Source organism: Colias eurytheme, chromosome 14 (assembly GCF_061535395.1).
Source record: "Colias eurytheme isolate Ceu_HAF_F1 chromosome 14, ilColEury1 Martin Lab GWU primary, whole genome shotgun sequence".
NCBI classification, from domain to species: Eukaryota; Metazoa; Arthropoda; class Insecta; order Lepidoptera; family Pieridae; genus Colias; species Colias eurytheme.
The window spans coordinates 5,899,262-5,923,615 of record NC_142993.1 but is presented as its reverse complement, the minus strand read 5'-3'; the positions used below and the strand labels follow the sequence as shown (position 1 = coordinate 5,923,615).

Sequence of the window (24,354 nt, the reverse complement as noted above, 5' to 3'; positions counted from 1 at the left end):
TCCTCGATTCAACGTCCAACTAATGAGGTATTGTAGACACGAAGATTCCATCAATGTTACACAGTTCTATCAATCAATTATACCGTAATACAATAATATACACCGCGAGTATATAAGCTATGTAACCAAGAATTATGGATTGAATTAAACAAACAAGTGACTTCATTACATTAATGAAAGGATAAACCAATAAATAAAGGAACGTTTTGAAAGCGTAAAAGTACGGAACTAAAGTTCTCGTGTCTGGAAACTAGCGGTATTCAGGTACCATGTTCATCGATAAAAATAATATTATATTAGGTACGGAAATATTCGCTTATAAAAAACTAATCCATTTACTGACAATAACTTAAAAACATCTCAATTTCTAAATGCATCACACCTATACAATTGTATATAAAATTTTCACTTAAAATTGATAAGTGCTGATCTAGAAAATTCCAATGAAATATTTTACCTGTTCGCTCATGTGTAATATTTTAATTTCTAAAGATTGACCTAAAAGCAAGTGGAGCGTTAATATTCCATCTCAATTATCAATCTAAGCTTTCACCTAGTCAGCATCTGTTTCTATGATTCAACATCACGTCGATAAGAATTTTCACTCAATTTTTTCCCTTAATGAATTGGATATTGCAGTTTTTCCAGTTCTCTAAAAATATTAATATCAAACTTTAATACCATTATTTTATTGAAATTGCTTGCGTGGTCGTGGTTTATAGTATACCTAGATATAAGTATAACAAAATGAATAGAACGTTTTCATTGGGGAGTATCATTTGAAAACCTAGCACAGTATCTATGAAAAATCTATGCAAATTCTAATAAAAAAAACTTGATACCTAAATTAGGAAAAACTTTATTTTCAAAGCGTAATAATTATTATGATGCACTACGATTTACGAACTGCCTATGCCCCCCACGCATTTCTTCAAAACATATACTATACATTACTTTACAAACTAACTTAATAAACAAACGCACCCAATCATAGGTGGTATTCACATTCTACAAGATTTCCCTCCTAAAAATTTTAATACAATATTTCGTATGACCTTCTGTACTTATATTTAAATCAATATAAGCTTTATCTTTGGGTAATTATTGTTATTTGTGTCAGCCACACCTGTTCAACATTGAGAAACCGGCTGGTCATTGTAAGTACACATTGATTATTATTACGAATTAAAAAAAACTAATAAAATAATAGTAATTTGATGAAACATGTCAGTAATAATTTACTCGGATATCATTATACGTTGGACGTCTGTACGAATATTAACTAACTTCTGTCTAAGTAATGCATTTGACTTCGCAATTTTCTTCAAAAGACGACAATGAAAGGGGTGTCTGTAGCAGATTATGGCTCTAAAGCGGCTAAAGCGAGTCGTATTAGTATAATTACGTTCAAGTTTAGCGCATGTAGTGCCATTTGCTAATAACACAGTATCTCATAGCTCGTGAATACGGAACTGAGACAAGCTGGTAACTAGGCAATAAATGACAATGGCCGTTTGTCCGCAGTCGGAGCTATATAGCGTCTCTGCAAACATTAATCACTAGACAAGATCGTGTGTGCTCTCTAATGGTTCTCCAGTGTCTTTGGAGTACCTTCAAAATCGCCTTATATTGAACGATATTTGTTATAATCCTTCCTTTTATAGAATAAACTTGTAGATTGCAGTTTGTGCGATAGTACGATACCACTTACTGGATTCTACTTGAAGCTATTCTCGATTCGCAGTATTTCCATTGTTGAATATATTTTTTCCTTCTTAATTGAATGGCTACGATAGCTTAACAATGCTCGAGATATTTCATACCTATATTTTTTAAAGTCTTGCGACAAATACCCACATAACTATGAGTCTCTCAATGACTCGACCAGTTCCCATTTAACATTTTTTGTTTGTGTCTATTTTCAATATTGATGCAATATATCAATAGGTATCCTATATAATATACCTACAGAAGTTATGAAACTGTAAACAGTGTTTTATACATTGTTACTAATTCTTATCGAACGATAATTCCCAATCAAGAAGGAAACGTATATATCTAAGTATTTAAAGGCAATGTACTAAAGATGATGATGTTATTACAAGTTCCATGAAACTTATTATGTGGCGATGTATAAACGACAGTTTTAGCATGAAAATTACTGGTCTGAAGCATGCCCATCTATTCCGACCGATTAGATCGATAACCCGTCTTAGAAAGTTAAATTGAATGGGTTAGGGCTCCGCTAACATACAAGTTACGATATAAGTACGATATAGCCAACATATAATATGAGTATAATCTATGAATGTCGATGTCCTGTGTATAAATTAAATAGGCTGATATAAATAGCAAGGCGAAACTAAAATCAATTCGACATGTTTAAATTTTAAATTAAGTTATTACTTACATGGATTTTGATTTGTACCAATTATATAACCTTTTCTGACTTACATATTTGACTTTAGACTTAAAAAAATGTTGTGTGGTTTTATGAAACCACGGTAAAAGTGAAACTTTCCGAACACTGCTTTATACCTACTCGTCACGCGACATGCGCTACACAGACCAAAAAGTTTGAGACGATGTAATAAAAGTTTCACTTTAAAAGTTATCTACTCTTTAACGTTAATCATCAAGTTAAGATGTGATGTGATTACAAACCAATACAATTGGAAGCACGGCAAAAACTAAACATTAACGGCAGATTTCACAGGTTCTGCATCATATTTTGTAGAGCTTATGTATTAAATGACGCATCATATAATATATTATGAAAAATAACTCAGAAAGTGTTTGCTATCATGGACATTATTAGGAAGCAATTAGGCTATAAAAATGCATATTTTTATGGAATAAAATCATAATTGATCTTTATAATTGATACTTATGTTTTTTATAACTCTCCTTATTTATTTACATTATAAATCAAATTTAGGTATTAAATTATTCTTAGAGGATATACAAAGTTTGATGAAAATTTGAAGGTAGTAAGGTTATTATATAATTGCTGTTGTAACAATGACACGACCGAAAACGAAGAGCTAATTGGAGGAAAATTAAAAAATACACAATTTCTGGCTTGGGGCATATTGTTTTATCGAAATAAATGACGAATTTCCTTTTCCTTAATGACGGCGGCGTTATTAAGAAAAAGGCGAAGTAATTAATTAAAACATCGTGGGCACAAATCTTTGTTAAACTCTGTATTGTATAATTAAGCCGAAGTGTACATCTTATCATTACAGCGTAGCCCTTTAAACTTTCAAAATTGTAATGACCTTATAGGTAGGACCGTATAGGACATAGGTACACACTTGTTTGAGAAGGAATTTTGCCAGCGGATTGTAAAGTCTATTACAGTTTGTCAGAGTCCAGTTTTATAATACTTATATTAATTCAGTGTTACGTGTCAGATTGGTATCTGTGGAATTAAGTTTAACTAGTGTAGTGTCACGCCAGCGAAGCCAATTCGCTCTCGGCAAATAACTACACAACTAAGCCTATAATATCCAACCCAAATCTAAAGTTATAGGGACTCATTTTCTAAGAGTTAATGTAAAGTTTCAAGAGATCTTTTGTATATAAATGAGAATGATTAAAAAACATAGTAAGAAAGCATTGTTACTCTATTTGTGTTTAATTTTTTATAAGCGAATTATGTAAAGTTCTTGAAAAAGTAACAATAACTCTTTCTTTAAGAAAATTTTAAACTTCACTGTACGATTTACAAATAAAATAAGAGTCATTTTAATTTTTTTAATTATGCATTTTAATTCATCATGCATGTCGTGGACTCAAATTAGTTTATTCACTTGGTATTTAATTTTTGTTTACGTAAATTATTCGTCATTGTAACGAAAAGTAAATGTATGATTTATATTTAATATAGTTCATTGAGGTAACTGCGAACAATGAGTAATTTGGAAAATTGCGATTTCCTCTTAACGTTTAAACTTATTGTACAAAAATACAGTGAACAATGTATTATTTAATAAGTTTGAACTTTTGAAGTAAAACTTATAGAAAAGTAATTATTCTCACAAACGACAAGCAATTAACCAATTAAAATGTGCCTATGTATGTATATGTATAATTAATTAATTAATTGTATAAATTATAAGCCTAACCTTAAATTCCACGAATAAGCCAGCAAGCTGATATATCTGGAGCTCATATTATTTTGTAATTAGCCATCGGATAAACCGTAAAGGTAACCGCACCGCCTTAGGGATAGTTCAAATACCTGGAACGTATTTAGTTAGTAAACAACGCTTGTATAGAGTACGGAATGAAGCCAATCTTTGCAGACCCTGTTTAAATTAAAATTTTAAATTGAGTCTTACCTTCTGTAAATATCATATTATATTTGGTAAATGGTTATAAGTAGTAATGTTATTGCGAGGATTATTAAATGAAGATAATTATGCTTATTTAGCAACCCTCCAAATGTTATCCTTATTTTTGCGCTTGTAGGATTTTGGAAGTGCATTCGTGAAAGCCACTTTAGGTACCTAATTTACGCTTATGTTTTAAATTTTACATAATTATATTTCTATATCTTATTATTTCAATTATGTAACCCCTTTTTCCTTTTCCCTGTTTCCTTTGCAACAACTATCCATGCTAGTTGCACTCACGAATGCGCTTTAAAGTTTCTATAAGCGCAAAAATCAGGATAACATTTTGCAATGCACATTAATCCTAAATAAGCGACCGTTTCCGTCCGCAACATCCGAAAGCCATTTTAGTTTCGAGATAAACAGCCATAAAGTATTTGCGATGAAAATAAAAATTTACAGCAGCATTGTTTTAACATGAGCGAATGAATTTATCGTGAACATATTACGAGTATTTGTTTTACTGGGAAGAGATTACTGGACGGATTAAGGGTCATATTTACATTTTTTCTAGGAATTTTTAGTTTTCAACAACATGCAATATGAGGTTTTGTTATCTTGTAAACAATTATTTCGAAAAACATAGGTATGTAAGATGGGCATTGGGCGCCGATGTAATATTTATCATCTATCTAAAGAAAATTAATTATTTCTAATAATACAAAATAATTTCACTGACAATCTTTGTAATATTTCTACCAAGTGAACTAGATATTATTAATTAGGTATAGGTACCTACTTGCTACTCCAGCAGAAATTGATCTGCCCGATTGACCCTTTTTCGTGTTTTCTCTCCATAAGAACCTTCTATGTCCAAAAATGGATTAAAAAATTTGCCAAATTTGTCCTCAAGTTTTACGCTTAGCAAAACATTTGGCGATTCATTTTTATTATAATTATAGAAAATAGATACAAAAAAAACTTAATAGAATACAAGCAATACAAATATGTTCTTTAATCTTTACTTTACGTTAGTCTTATTAGCCAACGAGGCTAAGAAATGTTATTACCCAAAGAAATAGCACTTAAGTTTCTTCCTTTAATTCAATTTAAGACGAACGCAAAAGAAAATACATATAATTTACCTACCTCTACTTGTAGCTCTACCTTATTAATTTTCTCTTATCATTACCTACATGGATTGTTTTACATTTTAACCTTATTTTATACATGTATTCGGTTTGTTTTAAAGTGTTATCCTATTACCAATTTGCATAAATACTAAATTACAAACGATTTTTTTTTTACTTACATTAAACACCTAATTATAAATAAGCAGACTACGAAATTTACAACTTCATCACTGCCATTCATTTTCTTAATTTCTTTCTACAAGTTGAATAAAAACGTCAATAGTAAAAAATATTCTCATTTGTGAGTAAAAAGCCTTTCGCTTCACCATTGCAAATCGCGTAATATCCATCGATGCATAATGCCCGCTCGCCGCGCTATAAACAAAAATAATGCTCGACACCAACAGTGGTTCAAAAAGACTTTAACAACATTATATTTATGCTACCTATTGATAAGATATACGATTTATTTTACTGTATTTTATATTGTTACATGATTGTACATGATTCATAGATTGAACGGAATTCTGATATTTCTAACGAAGTATGCTTATTTATAATACTCATTGTACTTATGGAAGTCAAATCGTACCTATCGATAAATAAACTAAGTACTTACTTACCTACTTATTAAAACCTTTGTAGTTCCAATTCACGTATCTACTTTCTAATCAGAACCACATCAGAACGCAGTCACGGTCAACCTGTTTATAAGCAATAACACCAAGTTTCGTAAACAGTTAATTATGCAGTACTAAAAGAACAAAACATGAAACGCTTTGGAAAATAATTTTTAGTCGTACTTACCCAACAAATACAACTCTCGTTAGAACATATCAACTCGGTAGAGTTAATTCAAACAAGCTTAAACATTTGCGACAAACTCGACTAAGTATGCACAAATTTTCGTACAATTATTCACTTACTTTGCCTTAAATTATTTCACCTTGCGTACCTACGAAAAGTTTTCCTTCATACGATTACCATTAAACGAATTAACATATTACAAATTACTCGTAAGTGAAAGGAAAGTATTGTCTTGATCAAAAGCTGATAAATTATTCCATACTAGATTTCCGCCCGCGGCTTCGCCCGCGTTTTCAAAGGAAAACCCGCATAGTTCCCGTTCCCGTGGGATTTCCGAGATAAAACCTATCCTATGTGTTAATCCAAGTTACCCTCTATATGTGTGCTAAATTTCATTGTAATCGGTTCAGTAGTTTTTACGTGAAAGAGTAACAAACATCCATACAAACTTTCGCCTTTATAATAGTATTAAGATTAAGATAGAAAAGTCAGCTGTGAATAATAAGAAAATCACGCTTTCGCCTGAATGGACTACGTCTCAGATGCAAGAAGTCGTTTAAACGTGTTTCAAACTTAACAATGAAAGCTGTAATTACAACTCGGTAAGCACTAACCGTAGGCTATTCAGGAAGGTTAATCGGAACTAGACCGCCTGTTTGTGTTTCAGATTATTTTAACTTGAAGCCATCGCGTCCAACATCATAGAGTTTAACAGTTCAAAATATTAATCCGAAGCATTTAATTTCGCGTATCCAAAAGAGCTTATTAAAACTGTAATTATCATTTAATGAAAGAGATCTCTTTGAAAGTCATCGTGTTTATTTTGTAACAATTTTTCATTATTTGATGCAATTTTTGCTGGGACCTTTTTTAAAAATATTTTCAAGTATCGCACTCCGGGATTGTGATGCATTTGGTACTGAAATTGAAAAATACACAATTGACTTAAATAATTATAAATTTCACTTTTTAAAAAAGAGATTTCAATGTCCATTTTTGTGAAGGACATTGAAAACTCATAATGATGGGCGGTGGCCTTTTCGGCATGATTCAAACCTAACTGTAACTAATTACACTAATGAGCTCAAAATGAGCCTTAAATTCAGAAGCATTCCATTCTTCATGTCTCTTAAATTAATCAACTTTATATAAAATTTTAAACTATTAGTTATTAACAATAATTCTCGGAAAATCAACCACTATTAAATTGCGATTAGTCTCTGAACTTCTGTGATTACTGCCGTTCAGAAAACTATATCAACCACCTGAAATCACTACATAGTATATAACGAAGTCACATAAAATAATATAATATACGTCTTTAAAACTACGCAACGGATTTTGATGAAGTTTTTTTTAATAGAAAGAGTGATTCTTAAGGAAGGTTTTTTTCAAGTTTATAATATATCTTTACCCAAATTAATATCATCTCGGAAGGTGCACCCGGGTCGCGGTGGCGAGCACAGTTCCAATCTAAAACTGGATAATTCATCGGGAGATGGCATCTCATTACGGCATGGTGTCGAACGTAATTTATTCGCTAGTAAACGACCGAACTTTAGCATTGCCTGCAAATTGGTGTTAACCATATCTATTATCTTGGTTACTCCAATATCTCTAAATAATATATTCAAAACTTATAGCTCGTTACGATGTATGTTATTCATTAAAAACTAATTACTAAGAAATACAATCAATTTTAAAGCGTACAAGTCCTTGTAGATATAATTAATGTAGCTAGCAAAATACGTGTATTACTTCCATGTTATGCTTTCAGTCCACTCCTTGGGGAATACAAGATGTTATGTAATTTTATATTATAACAGCTTTCTATATGAATATTATGCAAAAATTTTGATAGAGGTGGATCTTAGTCCAGCATTAGTTGAAATAGGTTTTTGCTATAATAAATGACTCATAACTAAAGTTAGTATCTACGTTTAATTTGAATAATGATTTTGACGACAAACATTGCATCATAGATATCAGTTATTAAACACCAATAATATGAAGGAAATTTGACAAACGATGATAACCAAACTAAATATACATATAGTAGAGCCAATTTAATAGGCAACATTTGACGTCTAGCAATTTTATCTTCACAGGGTGGTAACCTGCTTAAAAACATCGATTAAAGTGAATTAATCGATACGGACTTGAAACATTTGTCAATCGAACTTGAAACACATGTCAATAATTTATGATAATTTTTATTCCCAAGTAATCAATGCATTCGATTCTAGATGTCAGATTTCGATTTTTAGAGTAACGTCTCTGGTATTTAAAAAGAAAAAAGGTTTATTGACACAAAATTGTAGCGACGTCAGTCACAGAACAGTAAAAACATATAGAAGTGCTGTAATGTCTAATTAGTATGAAAACCAGTGTCGCCAAACCCACACATTTAAACCGATAGTTATACAGTACACTACAAGTAAACTATGCCTTTGATTGGACAGCTTAATTGGAGTAAAAACTGACTTAGGTTATAAATTCAGCATTTCAATATGTACCCTAACGCACCATGTTACGGTTTATTTTAGTATAACATCCCTAGGTATATTAGCTGTTTTGTTTCTCATTGCACAGAAATTCCAAATTCGAAAACATTCAGCTACTCCACAACAGAGGGCGTTAGTTTTCGATAGATATAAATTTGAAACGCAACACATAGAGATAAGGTTGAAATTTGTGTCACTCAACATTAATGACATTAACTTGATATTTATCTGATGCTATGCTCTGAGGGATGTCAGCCTTGTTATCGATAATTCACAAATAAATATTTTTTGTGTATTTTTTTTTCTTTCTTTTATATGAGTATAGTATAATGCGTCACATTTTGGAGTATGTTTATTACTACTAAGTACGTCTTTTTATATTATTATTATTAAATAAAAAACGGAATAGAATAGTATAAATCTATATTTACAAAATACAAACAGAAAGTATGCATTATTTTAAATCTTGGAACTGCTGTAGGTTTGATGTATCGGTGGCCTTTGTTAGACCGCTTAGTACTGTTCGGCATCCAGTTAACTCGTCACGTTGCATTTATCCATTTCTCTTTTAAATTAGCCTCTTTGGGAAATCTATAAATAAATTAGACAACTGAAAGCTAAGGAAAAATAAAATAAAATTTAATATTTATAATGTTTGTCTTTTCTAAAGTATCGATACTGTCGATATGCACCACAAGCATCACTAAAGCGAAATTCGTTTGTTTATTGCAATAATATTCCAGAAAGTCTTGTTTGCTGTTCAATCTATAATAGTACTAATTTCTTATGGATTAAGGTTCATTTTGACTAGATATTTGTATACAATTTTGACAAATTACGACAAGCGAAGTTATAACATAAAATATAATTAAAATAAATTAAAATAAGACTTACCGACGGTATGAAATGCCTTCATTGCTGATATTATTTCGTCTGCTATAATTTTTGCACTCTTTATACCGAACAACACGTCCTACTTAATGAATAAATATGGAAAAAAGGTTTGACAGCTGACAACCGACTCGAATATTTTTCTGCGCACAACTGAGAGCAAGTTAGGTGATCTAAACTTATCATTGACACGTGGGCCACGCCCACATCACACTTCTATCTACTTTACTGTTCTGTGACGTCAGTTCTTTAAATCAGAAATTGTTTATTATGTTTAGAATGGTTTATCGGTAAAATCAAATCCTAAAATTACTTGTATCGGTCATTATTATTATAAATATGTAATCGTAATTGAAAAAAGTTAAACAAATGTGCAGTTCTAACAAAACGAACTATCATGTTATTCTATGTCGTGGTTACTAGGTTACGTTGTTGAATTTTGTTGAACTGTCAAATGTTGCCTATTAAAATGGCTCTACTATAATTCATTTACTATGACTTACAGAACGAGCTGGTAAAGGTAATGTAGGACGCACATACACTGGAGGACATGCCAGTAATACCGACAAAGGTGCATACATTTTTAATATGGAGAATGGCATAGGTGATATAAGCATATCTGAAATATAACTTACGTTTTAATGATAGGAAACACATTATATTATGTTATCTACAATCTACATACCTACTTGTAAATTCAGTGACACAGAACTACTTCATGAAAACCTATTTAATGAAAAATTACGTAGGTAACACTCTTTTGTAAATGTATGTAAATTATAAAGCAAAAAAAAATAGGTTAAATATAAAAATGTACTTTTAAAAAAGTAAATTTAAATATTTATGAGTTGATTCTTCAAGGCAGCAAATACTAAAGAATGCTTGATTACAACATAATATCTTAATATATACTATAATCGAATAAATAGGGAAAAGTTTCAAGATTTTTTCTGTTATTACTTACTAGGATACAAGCGTGTCGCATAAGTATATGAAGATGAAAACAGAGTTTTCATAGAAGAATAAAAGTCTTCCGCCATACGCCAGATTTGTAAAATAGGACCGTGCCGCCTTCCTTCCACATAAAAAATAACCTTATCCCCTGTATCTAATACAAACCCCGTTAACAAATTATCCCTTTCCGAACTGGCCAATATTTCATCGTTGATCTCAGTTATTTTACGAAGCAGAGCTATGACAGTATTTGAATCGTCAACAAAACAATATAATCTCGATAAACTTAGGCATAATTCCTTTGGCCTACATCCAACAAAACCTATCGAGACCTCTAACGTAATTTGTGCTTGTAAAATGATAGAGGGCTGAACGATTATATCAGGCTTCAAAGGCTTTCGGATGCCATTTATATCATTTGTACAGATACCTTCGCGTTCTAGGTTAATGACCCTTCTGTCGAGAGGGAATAACGAAAATTCTCCTCGCACCAAACGATTAATTCCTTTAGACAAGACACTTGCATCGATTTTTGTTATTGCAATACATGCATCATGCACATCGTTGATCGGTGATCTTGATATCGTATCTTGATTAAAAAACTTTGTATTGCTATTGCTGTTAGAGGTTTGGAGTATTCCTCGTAACTGAAAATTTAATATAAAATCTAGCCCAAAGCGTCCAAATAAGAAATTAAGTATAAAATCGTAATTCTACCTCAATTTCAAATAGATTATCCAAAAATGATGACGTCACATGTGGTGCTATGCAATGTTCTAACGGGATAGCATGGCGGTCGTTAAAATTTACTTGTTTCTTTGTTTTAATTTGTTGTATAGCAGAATCGTGTACTTCGTCCCCAATTTTCCATCGTGTATATAATTGAGATATCCTGAAATGTTATCAGATTGAATATGATTTTGAGAATCAGAATATTTCATATGAGTAAAAATTTAATAATGGAAGTAATAGATACTAATTTTCACGTGAAAAGTGCCCAGCATAATAAATACCTCGCTTTTTTAAATGCTTCTAAAGGTACATCGCTCAATGATTCCACATTCACGAATATAATTGGTAAATCATCATGAGCGGGAAGATTATTACTGCTTATTAACACTATTATTTCCCCGAGTTCTGCTGGTCGGTCACCAATAGTTTCAAATTGTGTTATCCTCCCAACTCCTGAAATAATTTAGGTCATTAGCTTCTAAAATTCCCTTAATTTTTTTTGGCTATAATCTATCTAGATTTAGGCACTTAGGACGAGCTTGACAATAATCCATCACGATGTCCTAAAACCTTTGTCGTCTATAAGGCCGATGAATATTATTTTTATCACTAGTCTTTAAGAAAGCCTAATTTTGTTTAAAACTGTTTTTTAAAACTGTTTCTTTCTCTTTCTTCATTTTCACTTTTCGTCAATTATGTTGCAATATTCATATTGTAATAAACGAGTCAAAAAAGGTAACTTTTAACAAATAAGCATCATCATCATAATCATCGGACAAGACAACAAGCTACATAATATTAGGAACAAAATATACCGGCCAATATAACGTCACCAGTAAGGTTTATTTCAAACTTTATTTTTGGGGCTTCCAGAATTTTCTTTTTTTCTTTTGGAAATTTAGATTCTCGTCTATCTCTTGGCTTGGACAGTTCTTCAGGTTCAGGTTCTATTTCTTCCTCAGACATAATTCTACTTAGAATTGTTTCTTGAACTTTTGAAATCACAGCATCTTGATGTCTGATATCTTATTAGAATAGGAATAAATAATATGAAAATAGGTCATGAAAAATGCATAAAAAGCTTATTTTCTTTACGCTCGAATTCTAAGTAAAAAGTGCAGTAATATCCTAATCATTAATTCAACGAAACAAAACAAAATACTTACTCGAAATCAATTTTTACTCCGTAAATGATATTTGTATCAGTAATGAATACTGTGCAATGTTCCAAATAATTTACATATAAAATAACAATGTCAATTTGTTGCCAATATTAAGAAGGTACTCTAATATTCCGACATAATAAATTAAATTAAAATTAATGAAGACGATTGAAGTGATAATAAAATTTGGCCTTTTATATTGAGAGCTTATCAAATATGAACGCATCAAAGCCAGAACCTTCGGCAATGCATTTTAAGTAAGTAACTAATCTCGCATAAAATTATAGAAATTTTTGAAATCGCAACCTGACACGGTATTGGGACAATCAAATACTCCATCCAAATAAGACTTCGGTATAAATCCAACCACGTTACTCCATATAATGTGTTGAATAAATGATTCTATACTCTCCTCTTTTTCAATGACAGTACCAAAATATCTTCGCTCACCAAACTTCAAATCAGGCAGATATACTTCCACATTTTTGTCATTCTTTGCACTTAAAATAAAATAATTAAACGATATGTTCATTATAGATAAAGGAAAGGAAGTAATTGTACGATTAGTGTTAAAATTAACAGTATGACATTTTCCATTACTGTTTTTGAAAATAACAACGACGTACAAGACCTGTTTCTTGGATCCATTTTTTTAAAAGTAGGTAAGTAAGTGTGACAAACCTTATGTGATACAATTTTTCTCGATTATCTGGTTAATTATAGGAATTCAGGGAAAATATTCGCTTCCAATTTCATAAAAACAAAATAACTTCATTGCCCTCATTCACAAACAAAATAAGCTCAATTTCATCAATCTCTCAAAATGCAAAGAATAATACAATTATTTTATATTTTAACAGTTCAAGAATTGAACAGAAATCTCATCGGATTCGATGGTAAACTAAACTAAATCAAAGTACTGTTTACTTTGCACTGAGTGCCCCGAAACCAAACGTAGGTGTCACTGTAGCTACGAAGTTCTGGAAATCTATAACTCTGACAGGAAAGGCATGGCGTATTGAAAAAGCAAACCAGCGTCTCTCCAAAAACTGCCACGTTCGAACCCATCCGTATTGCATTCCACACCAAATCTGCACATCGAATATGTATTCTTAAGTGATTTATTTTTGGTACATTCTTCTGTATCTATAAGTTGATACCTCCTATAACATCCTGTTTTAGCATCTATTCATGACTCAACTTTATGCTTCTGTTGTACAATGATAGTAGTCGTAATAGCATGTCTTTCTATAATTATTATTATCCAAAGAAACGATTTTACCAACCTTAACCACATGAGGCCAGATCAAAATATCCACATCATAAATCTGCCCTGGGTATAATTGATATTGTACCTTTATCCCTTGGTAACATGTCCCTAAATCTATCCAGCCTTCATTGCAATCATGCCAAACATCCAGACCGAGTATCTCTAAAACAAATGTTAAGGTAAAAACACTTTTAGCATGTGATTCATTGCTGCTCACGATTACATTTTTATTGGACACTCCTTTATTCATATTATTTTATTTGAATTTGATAAACAATCGTTCCTCCTTTCGACAGTTCATAATCTTGAGTTGACACATGAAGACATGTGTAACGAGTGCAAACTCCTTTCTCATAAAAAAGTAAGGGGATACCGTGAAGTTCATATTATAATACTAGTGGTCCGCCCCGGCTTCGCCCGTGGTACCTACATGTTTAAACTATCCTATCTCTCAAGTTGGATCGAACTGCACATGGTGTGAGAATTTTATTATAATCGGTTAAGTGGTTTAGGAGTCCATTGAGGACAAACATTGTGACACGAGATTTATATATATTAAGATTTTGTTATACTAGGCAACCTACAGAACAGTAAAAACCACAACCGTACTATCTAAAAGTGAACAACATATGGACTTGTGGACCATCTAATTTCAAATCGAAAGATTGAATAACCATGACTGCTATGTTTAAGAGTGTTTCAAATAAAATGAACCTATATTCGTTACGATCACCTATATGGATTATCAAATGTAATAATCTGTAAGTATAAAATATTTTATCTAGTAAAATTGAAATTCAAGATGTATTTTTTTCATTACTCATAGCGTTTCATGCATGACAATAAACTAATAAATCCTATAGATAGCTAGTATGAGATAGTTCCAGCAGTAACCTTACCTAAAAATGACGAAAATATGCTGAAAATTTATATTATTTCAGATTTATTAAAAACCATGTACTTAACGAGAAGTGTACCGTTATGTATGAATATGTCTACGTCAAATAAGGCAAAATCAACAGTAGACGAAGGGGATGTTCAGAGACATAGTAATCTGATTAATGACTGGTGGGATCCCAATGGAAGTATTAAGGGATTACATAGCTTCAATTCTATCAGGTGCATGAATACATAAAAAATAAATTGTCCTGCTTCATCAGTCGTAAATCTCTACTGAGAATACTGGATCACGAGAACCTTAGTTGCTAAATAGATAATTGTTGAGGTTCCATAAAGTTGTTTGTTTCCTATCTATCATGTTTTATCAATTGCTATGAAGTTAAGGATCTTCTTTCAAGATCTTCAGAATTATAATTTTAAACACTTGACCAATGAGGAGGTTATAATTTTATGCACGACAGAAATAAATCGGACCAATGTCCGATCTTTCTGTAAAGATCAGAATAAACAAAATATTCGTACAAGAATATTAGCAAATATTAAATTAACTAAATATTCATGTAATGTCTCTTCTAACCAATAGATGTCAATAACATGTTTAGTTAAATTATGTTCATATATCTTTTGTGTAACAAGTTTCTCAATTGCACTAGAGTACCTTTTGTAAGAGATGGTCTTGTGTCGGAAATAGAACGAGATAAAACTTCTACCCCTTTGGCCAATAAGAAGATTCTTGATATAGGCTGCGGCGGAGGAATATTATCTGAGGTAGTCATTTAATTATTTTATTTATTGTCAGTATCCCTTGGCCATTTTATTATTCTTTATTTTATTCTAGTCCTACTTCTTCTTTTTAATTCAAGGGCTTGGCAAGAATTGGTGCAATCATAACTGGTGTTGATGCGAGTAAAGATTTAATTCAATTAGCAAAACAGCATAGCCACATAGACCCTAAAATAGCTGACAACAGACCTACATATTACTGCAATACTATTGAGGTACCTAATAATTATTATTTACAATGCTTTAGATTTCCTCTACGTTTCATGATAACAGCTCTAACTTCGTATTCTACTTTATTGGCCAAATTAATGATGGACAGTATTTAATTTTTTTTTTGTAAAGTTTATTGACCATTTCATTTGACGAGTCGACCTACCTACGTTTTTGCGCCTGGTCCTACTATTTCCAAACTCCTGGTGTACGAAGTTTTTATAACATCAACCAAATCAGGAATGAAATTGCAGGAACATTCAAATGAATTTTTTGAACACTATGACGCAGTTGTAGCATCAGAAATTATAGAGCACGTTGCGGACAAGGAACTGTTTGTTAAATCTTGTGTAGAAGCGGTGAAGCCAGGGGGAAAAATATTCATAACAACTCCCAATAGATCGAGATGGACGCAAATCCTGGGTATCTTTGTAGCGGAGTATGTACTGAATGCCTTGCCGAGAGGCACGCACCAGTATGATAAATTCACGACACCCAATGAGGTGACGACTTTATTGGGAAGAAGTAAGTATTTCATAAATGCAATTTATACAATTATGCAGGTTTTAGGTACACTATTGACATGCTAAATTGCAATTACCTCATCTATACTGAGCACTCTCTGAGCTCCGTACTTGACATGATTTCACCATAAAAATTTTATACCCACTTAAAGGTCGAAAATGTAGTCGTTACGACAAGATATTTTAAATTGTGTATATAAAATGTGTTTCATCGTGTTTTGATCTCTATTCATCCATTCATTTCCAATATCTTAGCAAATTTTAAAATTAATTTAACCTACCTAATAAAACACCCATAAATTACGTTATCTAAGTTTCAATTAAAATTCAAATTAAGTAGATAATAAGTAGGTAGGTATATAAAATATTTCATTAAGTGTTTTATAATTCAAATTTTTTGTTACACTTACACAATAAAATGCCATTTCAATATCGCTTCTATCAAGTCTTACCTATAGAAAGAAGTAGGATATCTATTACAAAAAAAACGTTAAACTTATTTAATAGTTGTTATGACAAAATCCACACTTTCGTTCATCCAACATTTCCCTCATTTAATGCTTAGGTACCTGACAACTGGTGTTTTTAATTGAGTTAATTTTGCTCCGATGAAGTTCTTATAATAAGTACAATAATATGTACTGTACTAGATTTCCGCCCGCGGCTTCGCCCGCGTTTTCAAAGGAAAACCCGCATAGTTCCCGTTCCCAAGGGATTTCCGGGATAAAACCTATCCTATGTGTTAATCCAAGTTACCCTCTATATGTGTGCTAAATTTCATTGTAATCGGTTCAGTAGTTTTTACGTGAAAGAGTAACAAACATCCATACATCCATATTTACAAACTTTCGCCTTTATAATAGTATGTATTAAGATTTAAGATAGTTCAAGTTGTATACCAACATGGACGAATAGAAATATTTTTATTAGTCCATGATACCAAGAAGCTTTTGTATAATCAACTTGTATAGACTATAGACTACAGATCCGCCTCCGTTAAGGTAATCCCAGATTGCTAAAAATTGTAACTTATAACATTTGATACACCGTAGACTATACATATATTGAATATTCGGATTATTTGTTACAGATAATTGCCAAGTGGAGCTAGTGAAAGGGATCACTTACAATCCATTTAACAACAAGTGGGCTTGGGTGAATTCGCATCCTCTGTGCTTTGCGCTACAAGCGAGCAAGTTGAATTCTTCCATATCATAATACATAATTATATTATGTTTAAATTAACTTTATTGAATATCCTAATTAAACCCTGTACGAGCCTAAACGAATAATACGAATAAAGTTGTTATATTAGATACATAAAGAACAGTATTTTATTTATATATAAAATCTATAAGTACCTAGTTACTTTATATATAAAAATCTGTACTTTATTAAAAATTGTGACAATAACGTAATAATACACACACTAAAAATAAGTATACAGTTTCTAGGATAACCCGAGATTTAGTAATTGTGATAATTCCTAACAAGCAAAAGGTAGTACGAGGTGTTCTTTTAAAAATCCTAGTCACAAAACGGATAGCATTGTAATTATTTATATGGCATAGGTAAAGGTAATTAAAGTAAGAGAGCTTAATTTTAACTGAGAAGTAAAATAACTACCTACATATTTTTTTTTTAAAAAGCCTTTAAATTGTGCCTATACATTATGACGTGTCAATCTAAACTGTTTTATTATTTTACACGTGATCCCTATCACGCGATATGGCCCTCAGAAGATAGTGAAGGTATATCACAATTCACACAGTACGATATTACATGCCGGGTTGTAACTTAAACCGTAATAAATCGTTGTTTAACGGATTATAGTAAGCTACATTTCAGAATATTATATTATTCACTATTCGTAGCTACTATAGGTACGAAGGTGGAATATAGGTAGGTATGTATGTATACAATAGGTATGTATATTGTATACACTATACCTAGACATTTAATAAGTACTACGTCCTACAGTATAGGTAATTAATATTTTCCGATTTAAACATCCGGTTGATTTCTCGTTGGGAATAATAATTAAATATTATACATATTTATATAATAATAATAATACATTAACAATAGGTATTAACAGTGTGCCCGAGACTTCGTTGAGGTGCGCTTATATCGCCCATATAATATTAGGGACCATGACCAGGAGTAATATACTACCTACACAACAAAACCTACACCTACCTATAGATACTAAATGGCATAATGTGTAGTTTATATTCTGTAAGTACCTAATTCATGTTTAAAGGCAACAAAACATGAAGGTCGTTACCTCAAGATTACGGTAGAAAGTCCAATGTGTCCGATTCCAAGAGATCCATGAGCTGTTGATTGTGATTCTTTTGGCTGCTGAAGCTGCTCGGTTGCCGACGGATAACCGACTCCATTGCTTTTGTTACCAATGAAATAATATCAAAATTTAAAGCAACTTTGTATAGTAACGCAAAACTACCCTACCTGCTCGTCTTTTAACATCATAATAATATTTAAAGATATTTAAAATCATAATAATATATTATATGTACTGTATGTATATTGTATGTACTTAAAATATATACTAGTCTAAAAAGATGATATTTTTTCAATGTTTTTTTTTTTATTTTACTGTATTCGCGCCAAAATGAAGAGATACATTCCGTCATTTGTTTGAGTGTTACCATAAATGAAAATAGAAATAATTGCTTTTGTTCGTTATTGTGAAATTACTATTTAAACATCTTTCTAAAGGCTGAAAAATATTTTTTTCTGCATTCATTCCATCTTCTTCCTCACTGAATATAGAACTGTAAAATAAAGACAAGCAGTATTTTTTGACTGGCAGCACTCATTACAGATGACAATGACAAGTGACCAATGAAAAAAAATGACAGTCCATAAACCCGATACCCAAAAATAAATAATTATAGTGTTCGAGCTTACGGTTATATGTTTAATAGTACGTACTTTTAAGCTTATATTAAAGTAACGAAAACAGTATTTTATGAGAACTCTTTATAGTTATGTGCTGAATTTATTTTATCGTTCAAAATACAAAAAGTAAACATAACCAACAACCGGTTTCATGCTAAAAATAAAATAATTTTTACTTACTGTTACGAAACATTCGATCGTTTCTGAAGGTACTTGAGGTTCATTATTATTTGACTACTATTAAGGAACAAACATAAGTATTCAATAATTAGTTATAATTTGTTAGAAATATTCGTACCTATTGTAATTGTTCAGCTGATGCATATTTATTCCATTGTGCTAATTTTACAATCATTTGAGAGAGATCCGTTGATAAAGCAGGAGCTTTTTGTTTTAGAGTGTATCAACAAAAATGAACGTGACTTCGTTACGACCGTTTACTTGGGTAACAAAATGTCTTCTCAATAATGGGTAAGTTTATGTGATAATTCCTTAAATCATTAGTACCTATATAAATAATAATTTATTTGAACACATACATTGTTTAAGATATACGATTCATCACTTATATAATAATGCAACCAAAATTATTAATAACTGTAGCGATGTGTTGACTATACAGTTGTAATTTTTGTTATTTCAGACTACTTAAAAATAATTTAAAGAGGAGTATGTCATTAAGTATGAACATGTCAAAGTCGGACAAGGCAAAATCAACAGTGGACGAAGGTGATGTTCAGAGACACACAAACCTGTTGAAGGACTGGTGGGATCCCAACGGAAGTATTAAAGCATTGCATAGCTTTAATCTTCTCAGGTATAACATTTTAATTTCAATGGTACCGGTCAACTTGTATAGCGCTGTCATTTTTTACACAATGGTAATAATAAAAATCTTTATTCAGCCATGAATTCCTCTTAGCAGTATAAAAATATCTTATGACATATTCTCAGACTTACCAAACATAAAAAACTCCATCTCCCTCTTTATTTTTATTACAATATTGCTTGCTTTTTCTATTCTGACTATTTTTAGGGTTCAATACCTCGAAGAAATAAAACCTTTATAGAATAACATTGTTTTTGCATCTATTAATAATTGGCTTACAGCTAAAATCCACTTATTGTTAGTATTGTTAAATATTTTTTTTTTAATATCGTCACATCATATACTAGCAATATACTTATTAAAGTGAAACTTTTATTACATCGTCTCAAACTTTTTGGTCTGTGTAGCGCATGTCGCGTGTATCGCGGCTGCCGAGTAGGTATACCTACTCGGCAGCCGACCGTCACGCGACATGCGCTACACAAAGCAGTGTTCGGAACCGTTCAAACAGTTTCACTTTTACCGTGGTTTCATAAAACCACACAACAATCTTTTTTTTAATTATTTTCTCGTTTCCACTAGAGTACCATTTGTAAGAGATGGTCTTGTATCTGAATCAGAAAGAGGGAAAACTCTTACCCCATTGGCTAATAAAAATATATTGGATATTGGTTGTGGCGGAGGGATTCTATCTGAGGTAATCCATACTAATATTATAAATGCGAAAGTAACTCTGTCTGTCTGTCTGTTACTCAATCATGCCTAAACTACTGAACCAATTTGCATGAAATTTGGTATGGACATATTTTGATACCCGAGAAAGGACATAGGCTACCTTTTATTGCGAAATATGTACCACGGGCGAAGCCGGGGCGGACCTCTAGTACTGAATAAACAAGTACAAGTATTATTGTAAGGTGACATCAGACAACTTAATAATTAAGGAAAATTAATTATATAATAATATAAATTTATCTAAATTTGTAATTACCTAATCAATGTAGCTTTATAATAAGTCTGTTGTTTCTTTGCAGTTATAATAAAATTTTGAATAATTAGATGAAACAACATATTACTAGACTAAAAATAAATTAGAGTTTATATAGAAAATGCAATATATAATCACATAACTAATAACTATTAATGCATACAGAACTGGATAGTTTCAATAATATTATTATTATTGAAACTATCCAGGTCTGTATATAGTGAAAGGTTTACTTCAATAATGCCAAGGTTTGTTTCCAGTTTTGAATCTAAAATAACTTTGTAGTAGATTTATGGTTTGATATTAATGGACTGAATTATCTGTCTCAGATATTTTATAGTAATTAAATGTATTAAACAATTAATAAGCTAGAAGAACTATATGAATTAGTTCTGTGTTATTTTGAAATGAAACCTCTTTAGACGCGTTGAGAGTCGTATGTCATGGAGTAAGGAGACGATTTTGGTATCTTGGAGTATTAGCAAAGAAGTTTCACTTTTGACACGTGTGCTCGGCACACGTGTCTACATATTATGTATTTTACTAAAAATACATTTTAACTAATACATGACAAGATGTTCATGATTGAGTTACTTGTTCCAGAGTTAGTAAAAATAATTGAAATAAATAATCTCAAAAGTTCTTAACCAATTTTGTAAATTGTATCAGAAGTAGGATCTACATTACTCCTGAGTGGTATAGATTAGTTAATAAATTAATGTTGCTTTATTTTATGGAAAAAAATAATTAACTTAATTCAAGGGCTTGGCTAGAATTGGTGCAAACGTAACTGGAGTAGATGCGAGCAAAGAATTAATTGAATTAGCGAAACAACACAGTACCATCGACCCTAAAATAGCTGACAACAAACCTACATATTTATGCACTACTATTGAGGTAAGCTTTTATGTTTAAAATTTGCTATAGTAAATAAATCAGAGTTGACTTAATTTCTATCTAAAGAATATATATTTTTGTACCATATATTAAAAAGTTAACCGCTCCTAACCATACAATTTCTATTGTTAATGTGTCTTGCCTATTGGCAATTATTAAAAAAAAAATATTTTTTTTTTTTTGGGTAGGTATTATAATTTGTTTTATTAAATTCCAGGAACATTCAAAGGAATTTACCGACCACTATGATGCAGTGGTAGCGTCCGAAGTCATAGAGCATGTAGCGGACAAGGAACTGTTTGTCAAATCGTGTGTAGAAGCAGTGAAGCCAGGGGGAAAGATATTCATAACTACCCCCAATAGATCGAGATTGACGCAAGTTCTCGGTATCTTTGTAGCGGAGTATATACTTAATGCTATACCAAAGGGCACACATCAGTATGATAAATTCACTACGCCGAATGAGGTCACGTTTTTATTGGAAAGAAGTGAGTATATGTAGAAATGATAGAATGGGCCGGTTGTAATGGCTATACTTCATACTTAGATTTAATACAGGAAACATTTGTGTTGTTTGGATATATCAGAATAAAACATGAGCTATAGAAATATATGAATTTAACTGCGTGTTCGTCCGCGGGTAAAACCACGCTAGTAATAATCTTTGTATTATTAAAGATAGCTCATAGTCCTTTCATTTTAAAATATCGAAAGTGGCTGATATACACCAATATGTTAAAACTTAGTTTAAATTCTTTTGAATTTCAAACTTTATCAACCACTTCACTCAATAATGCTTATCTAAGAACACAAAGTTGGTTTGTTTAATCCAGTTAGCTATAAGTACTCGACACTGATAAAGGTACTTTATTTGATGTTAAATACAGGATTATTTTACGTTAATTGGATAAATAATATTTTCTTTGAACACATGGGAATAACGGGACCTTGTTTCGCTGTCTGTCTGTCCGTCCGTCTATCACCAGGCTGTATCTTATGAAACGTAATTGTTGCAGTACATTTGAAAATTATACAGTATGTATAAGTAAATAAGAAAAAAGTAAATATTTAAGTGGGCTCTCAAAAAAATAAATAAATGTGGAACTGGAGGACTGCCGCGGTAAAGCTATTGCATAGCATCGCATCGCTGTGCCGGTTGGAGTGGGGGTGTTAGGTTTTTTCGTTACGGATTTTTTACATTCGGTCGCCGTGCTCAAAGTCTGAGATAAAAGCTATGCAATAGCTTAAAAATTCGGAAGATAAACATTTTTTTTTATTTGATAATTATAACGGCAACACGTACACACAAAAATCACAGAATCTTAAGAATGTTGACAAAAAATTCAAAAACAACAATAAAATGAAAATAAAACAAATGTTTAACATCCATACTAATATTATAAATGCGAAAGTAACTCTGTCTGTCTGTCTGTTACTCAATCACGCCTAAACTACTGAACCAATTTGCATGAAATTTGGTACGGAGATATTTTGATACCCGAGAAAGGACATAGGCTACCTTCTATTGCGAAATATGTACCACGGGCGAAGCCGGGGCGGACCTCTAGTATTATATAAAACGGGATATTATGCAAGTTTTTGCTTCATTATTGCTGATAGCGACATCTATTTCCAAGTGATAAGTGCTCACATAAAATATATGAAAATAAAGACATTTTAAAATATTACTTATACAACGTTTCATTGGTTTTTTTAAAGAAAAAATAGCTAGTATGTACGGAACCCTTAAATTATTACTTGACCTATAATAATTCTCTGAAAATGAAGCTAAAATAAGTATATTAGGTAATAATAATCTTTTAAAATACGAAACTTAATATACTACTTTCCTTGCCGGTAGTAACTGGTAAAACTATGTTATCACAATTCAAGAGCGCTTCTAGAAGAAGCTTATAGTAAAACTATGACGATAAAAAATTTATAAAGAACTAGCGGTCCGCCCCGGCTTCGCCCGGAGTACATATTTCGCAATAAAAGGTAGCCCATGTTCTTTCTCAGGGTCTAAAGATTATCTGTGCCAAATTTCATCAAAATCGGTCCAGTAGTTTATGCGTGAAAACCATACATACATACATACAAACCTTTCCTCTTTATAATATTAGTATAGATATAGATAGAAAATAATCGACCACTTGACGGGACTCGAACAATTCAGCCACCCGTGATCCAGAGCCAGCAGCCAGAGCGACCGAATGTATTCTTTCAGTTTTATGTGTCTAATGATGTCAGTATATATATGACGATTCCAAGGAACTTAAAGAAGACGTCTAAATTACTTATTAAATGTTTTGTATGGATTTGTTACAGATAATTGTCACGTGGAGATAGTGCAAGGGATCACATACAATCCATTTACAAACAAATGGACCTGGATTGATTCGCAAACTCTGTGCTTTGCCCTACAAGCTTGTAAGCTGGATCCTAACGTGACATCTACTCTATCATAAGAATAACTTTGTTGTTGAATAAAAGCTGATTAATAA

The 24,354-nt window shown here is 31.6% G+C and overlaps 3 protein-coding genes across 5 annotated transcripts; 2 read left to right on the top strand and 1 right to left on the bottom strand.

Moving 5' to 3' along the window:
- Window positions 1–1,063: 1,063 nt before the first annotated feature.
- Window positions 1,064–24,354, top strand: LOC149902914 (uncharacterized). 3 transcript variants are annotated; one of them, XM_090109745.1, is made up of 7 exons: window positions 1,064–1,157; window positions 19,534–19,607; window positions 19,780–19,953; window positions 20,548–20,662; window positions 21,716–21,850; window positions 22,068–22,338; window positions 24,179–24,354. In XM_090109745.1, the coding sequence occupies exons 2-7, from the start codon at window positions 19,549–19,551 to the stop codon at window positions 24,316–24,318; spliced, it is 894 nt and encodes a 297-aa protein (XP_089965871.1). In that variant the 5' UTR covers window positions 1,064–1,157; window positions 19,534–19,548; the 3' UTR covers window positions 24,319–24,354. The 3 variants fall into 3 exon arrangements, with proteins under 3 accessions (XP_089965871.1, XP_089965870.1, XP_089965869.1); XM_090109744.1 differs by lacking the exon at window positions 1,064–1,157 and adding an exon at window positions 19,047–19,161; XM_090109743.1 differs by lacking the exon at window positions 1,064–1,157 and adding an exon at window positions 19,070–19,345.
- Window positions 7,678–14,044, bottom strand: LOC149902916 (uncharacterized). The gene is made up of 9 exons (XM_090109700.1): window positions 13,811–14,044; window positions 13,452–13,615; window positions 12,831–13,024; window positions 12,177–12,386; window positions 11,643–11,814; window positions 11,347–11,521; window positions 10,640–11,276; window positions 10,179–10,294; window positions 7,678–7,848 (listed from the first exon to the last, which is right to left on the bottom strand). The coding sequence occupies exons 1-9, from the start codon at window positions 14,042–14,044 to the stop codon at window positions 7,678–7,680; spliced, it is 2,073 nt and encodes a 690-aa protein (XP_089965826.1).
- On the top strand, window positions 14,750–17,429 carry LOC149902915 (ubiquinone biosynthesis O-methyltransferase, mitochondrial-like). Its single transcript, XM_090109699.1, has 5 exons — window positions 14,750–14,913; window positions 15,348–15,462; window positions 15,558–15,692; window positions 15,942–16,212; window positions 17,302–17,429. Exons 1-5 carry the CDS (start codon window positions 14,750–14,752, stop codon window positions 17,427–17,429), a joined length of 813 nt encoding a protein of 270 aa, XP_089965825.1.

What these genes read in the sequence shown, in the direction of transcription:
- LOC149902916 (XM_090109700.1), bottom strand. Translation starts at nt 14,044, where the DNA reads ATGAATAAAGGAGTGTCCAATAAAAATGTAATCGTGAGCAGCAATGAA. An exon ending in TGCGACACGCTTGTATCCTA is followed by an intron (nt 10,295 to 10,639) that starts GTAAGTAATAAC and finishes GTTATATTTCAG; the next exon opens with ATATGCTTATATCACCTATG. An exon ending in TACCTTTACCAGCTCGTTCT is followed by an intron (nt 7,849 to 10,178) that starts GTAAGTCATAGT and finishes ACCAATTTGCAG; the next exon opens with GCAATGCTAAAGTTCGGTCG.
- LOC149902915 (XM_090109699.1), top strand. Translation starts at nt 14,750, where the DNA reads ATGTACTTAACGAGAAGTGTACCGTTATGTATGAATATGTCTACGTCA. An exon ending in CATAGCTTCAATTCTATCAG is followed by an intron (nt 14,914 to 15,347) that starts GTGCATGAATAC and finishes CAATTGCACTAG; the next exon opens with AGTACCTTTTGTAAGAGATG. An exon ending in ATTACTGCAATACTATTGAG is followed by an intron (nt 15,693 to 15,941) that starts GTACCTAATAAT and finishes ATGAAATTGCAG; the next exon opens with GAACATTCAAATGAATTTTT.
- LOC149902914 (XM_090109745.1), top strand. Translation starts at nt 19,549, where the DNA reads ATGAACGTGACTTCGTTACGACCGTTTACTTGGGTAACAAAATGTCTT. An exon ending in CATAGCTTTAATCTTCTCAG is followed by an intron (nt 19,954 to 20,547) that starts GTATAACATTTT and finishes CGTTTCCACTAG; the next exon opens with AGTACCATTTGTAAGAGATG. An exon ending in CACGTTTTTATTGGAAAGAA is followed by an intron (nt 22,339 to 24,178) that starts GTGAGTATATGT and finishes GATTTGTTACAG; the next exon opens with ATAATTGTCACGTGGAGATA.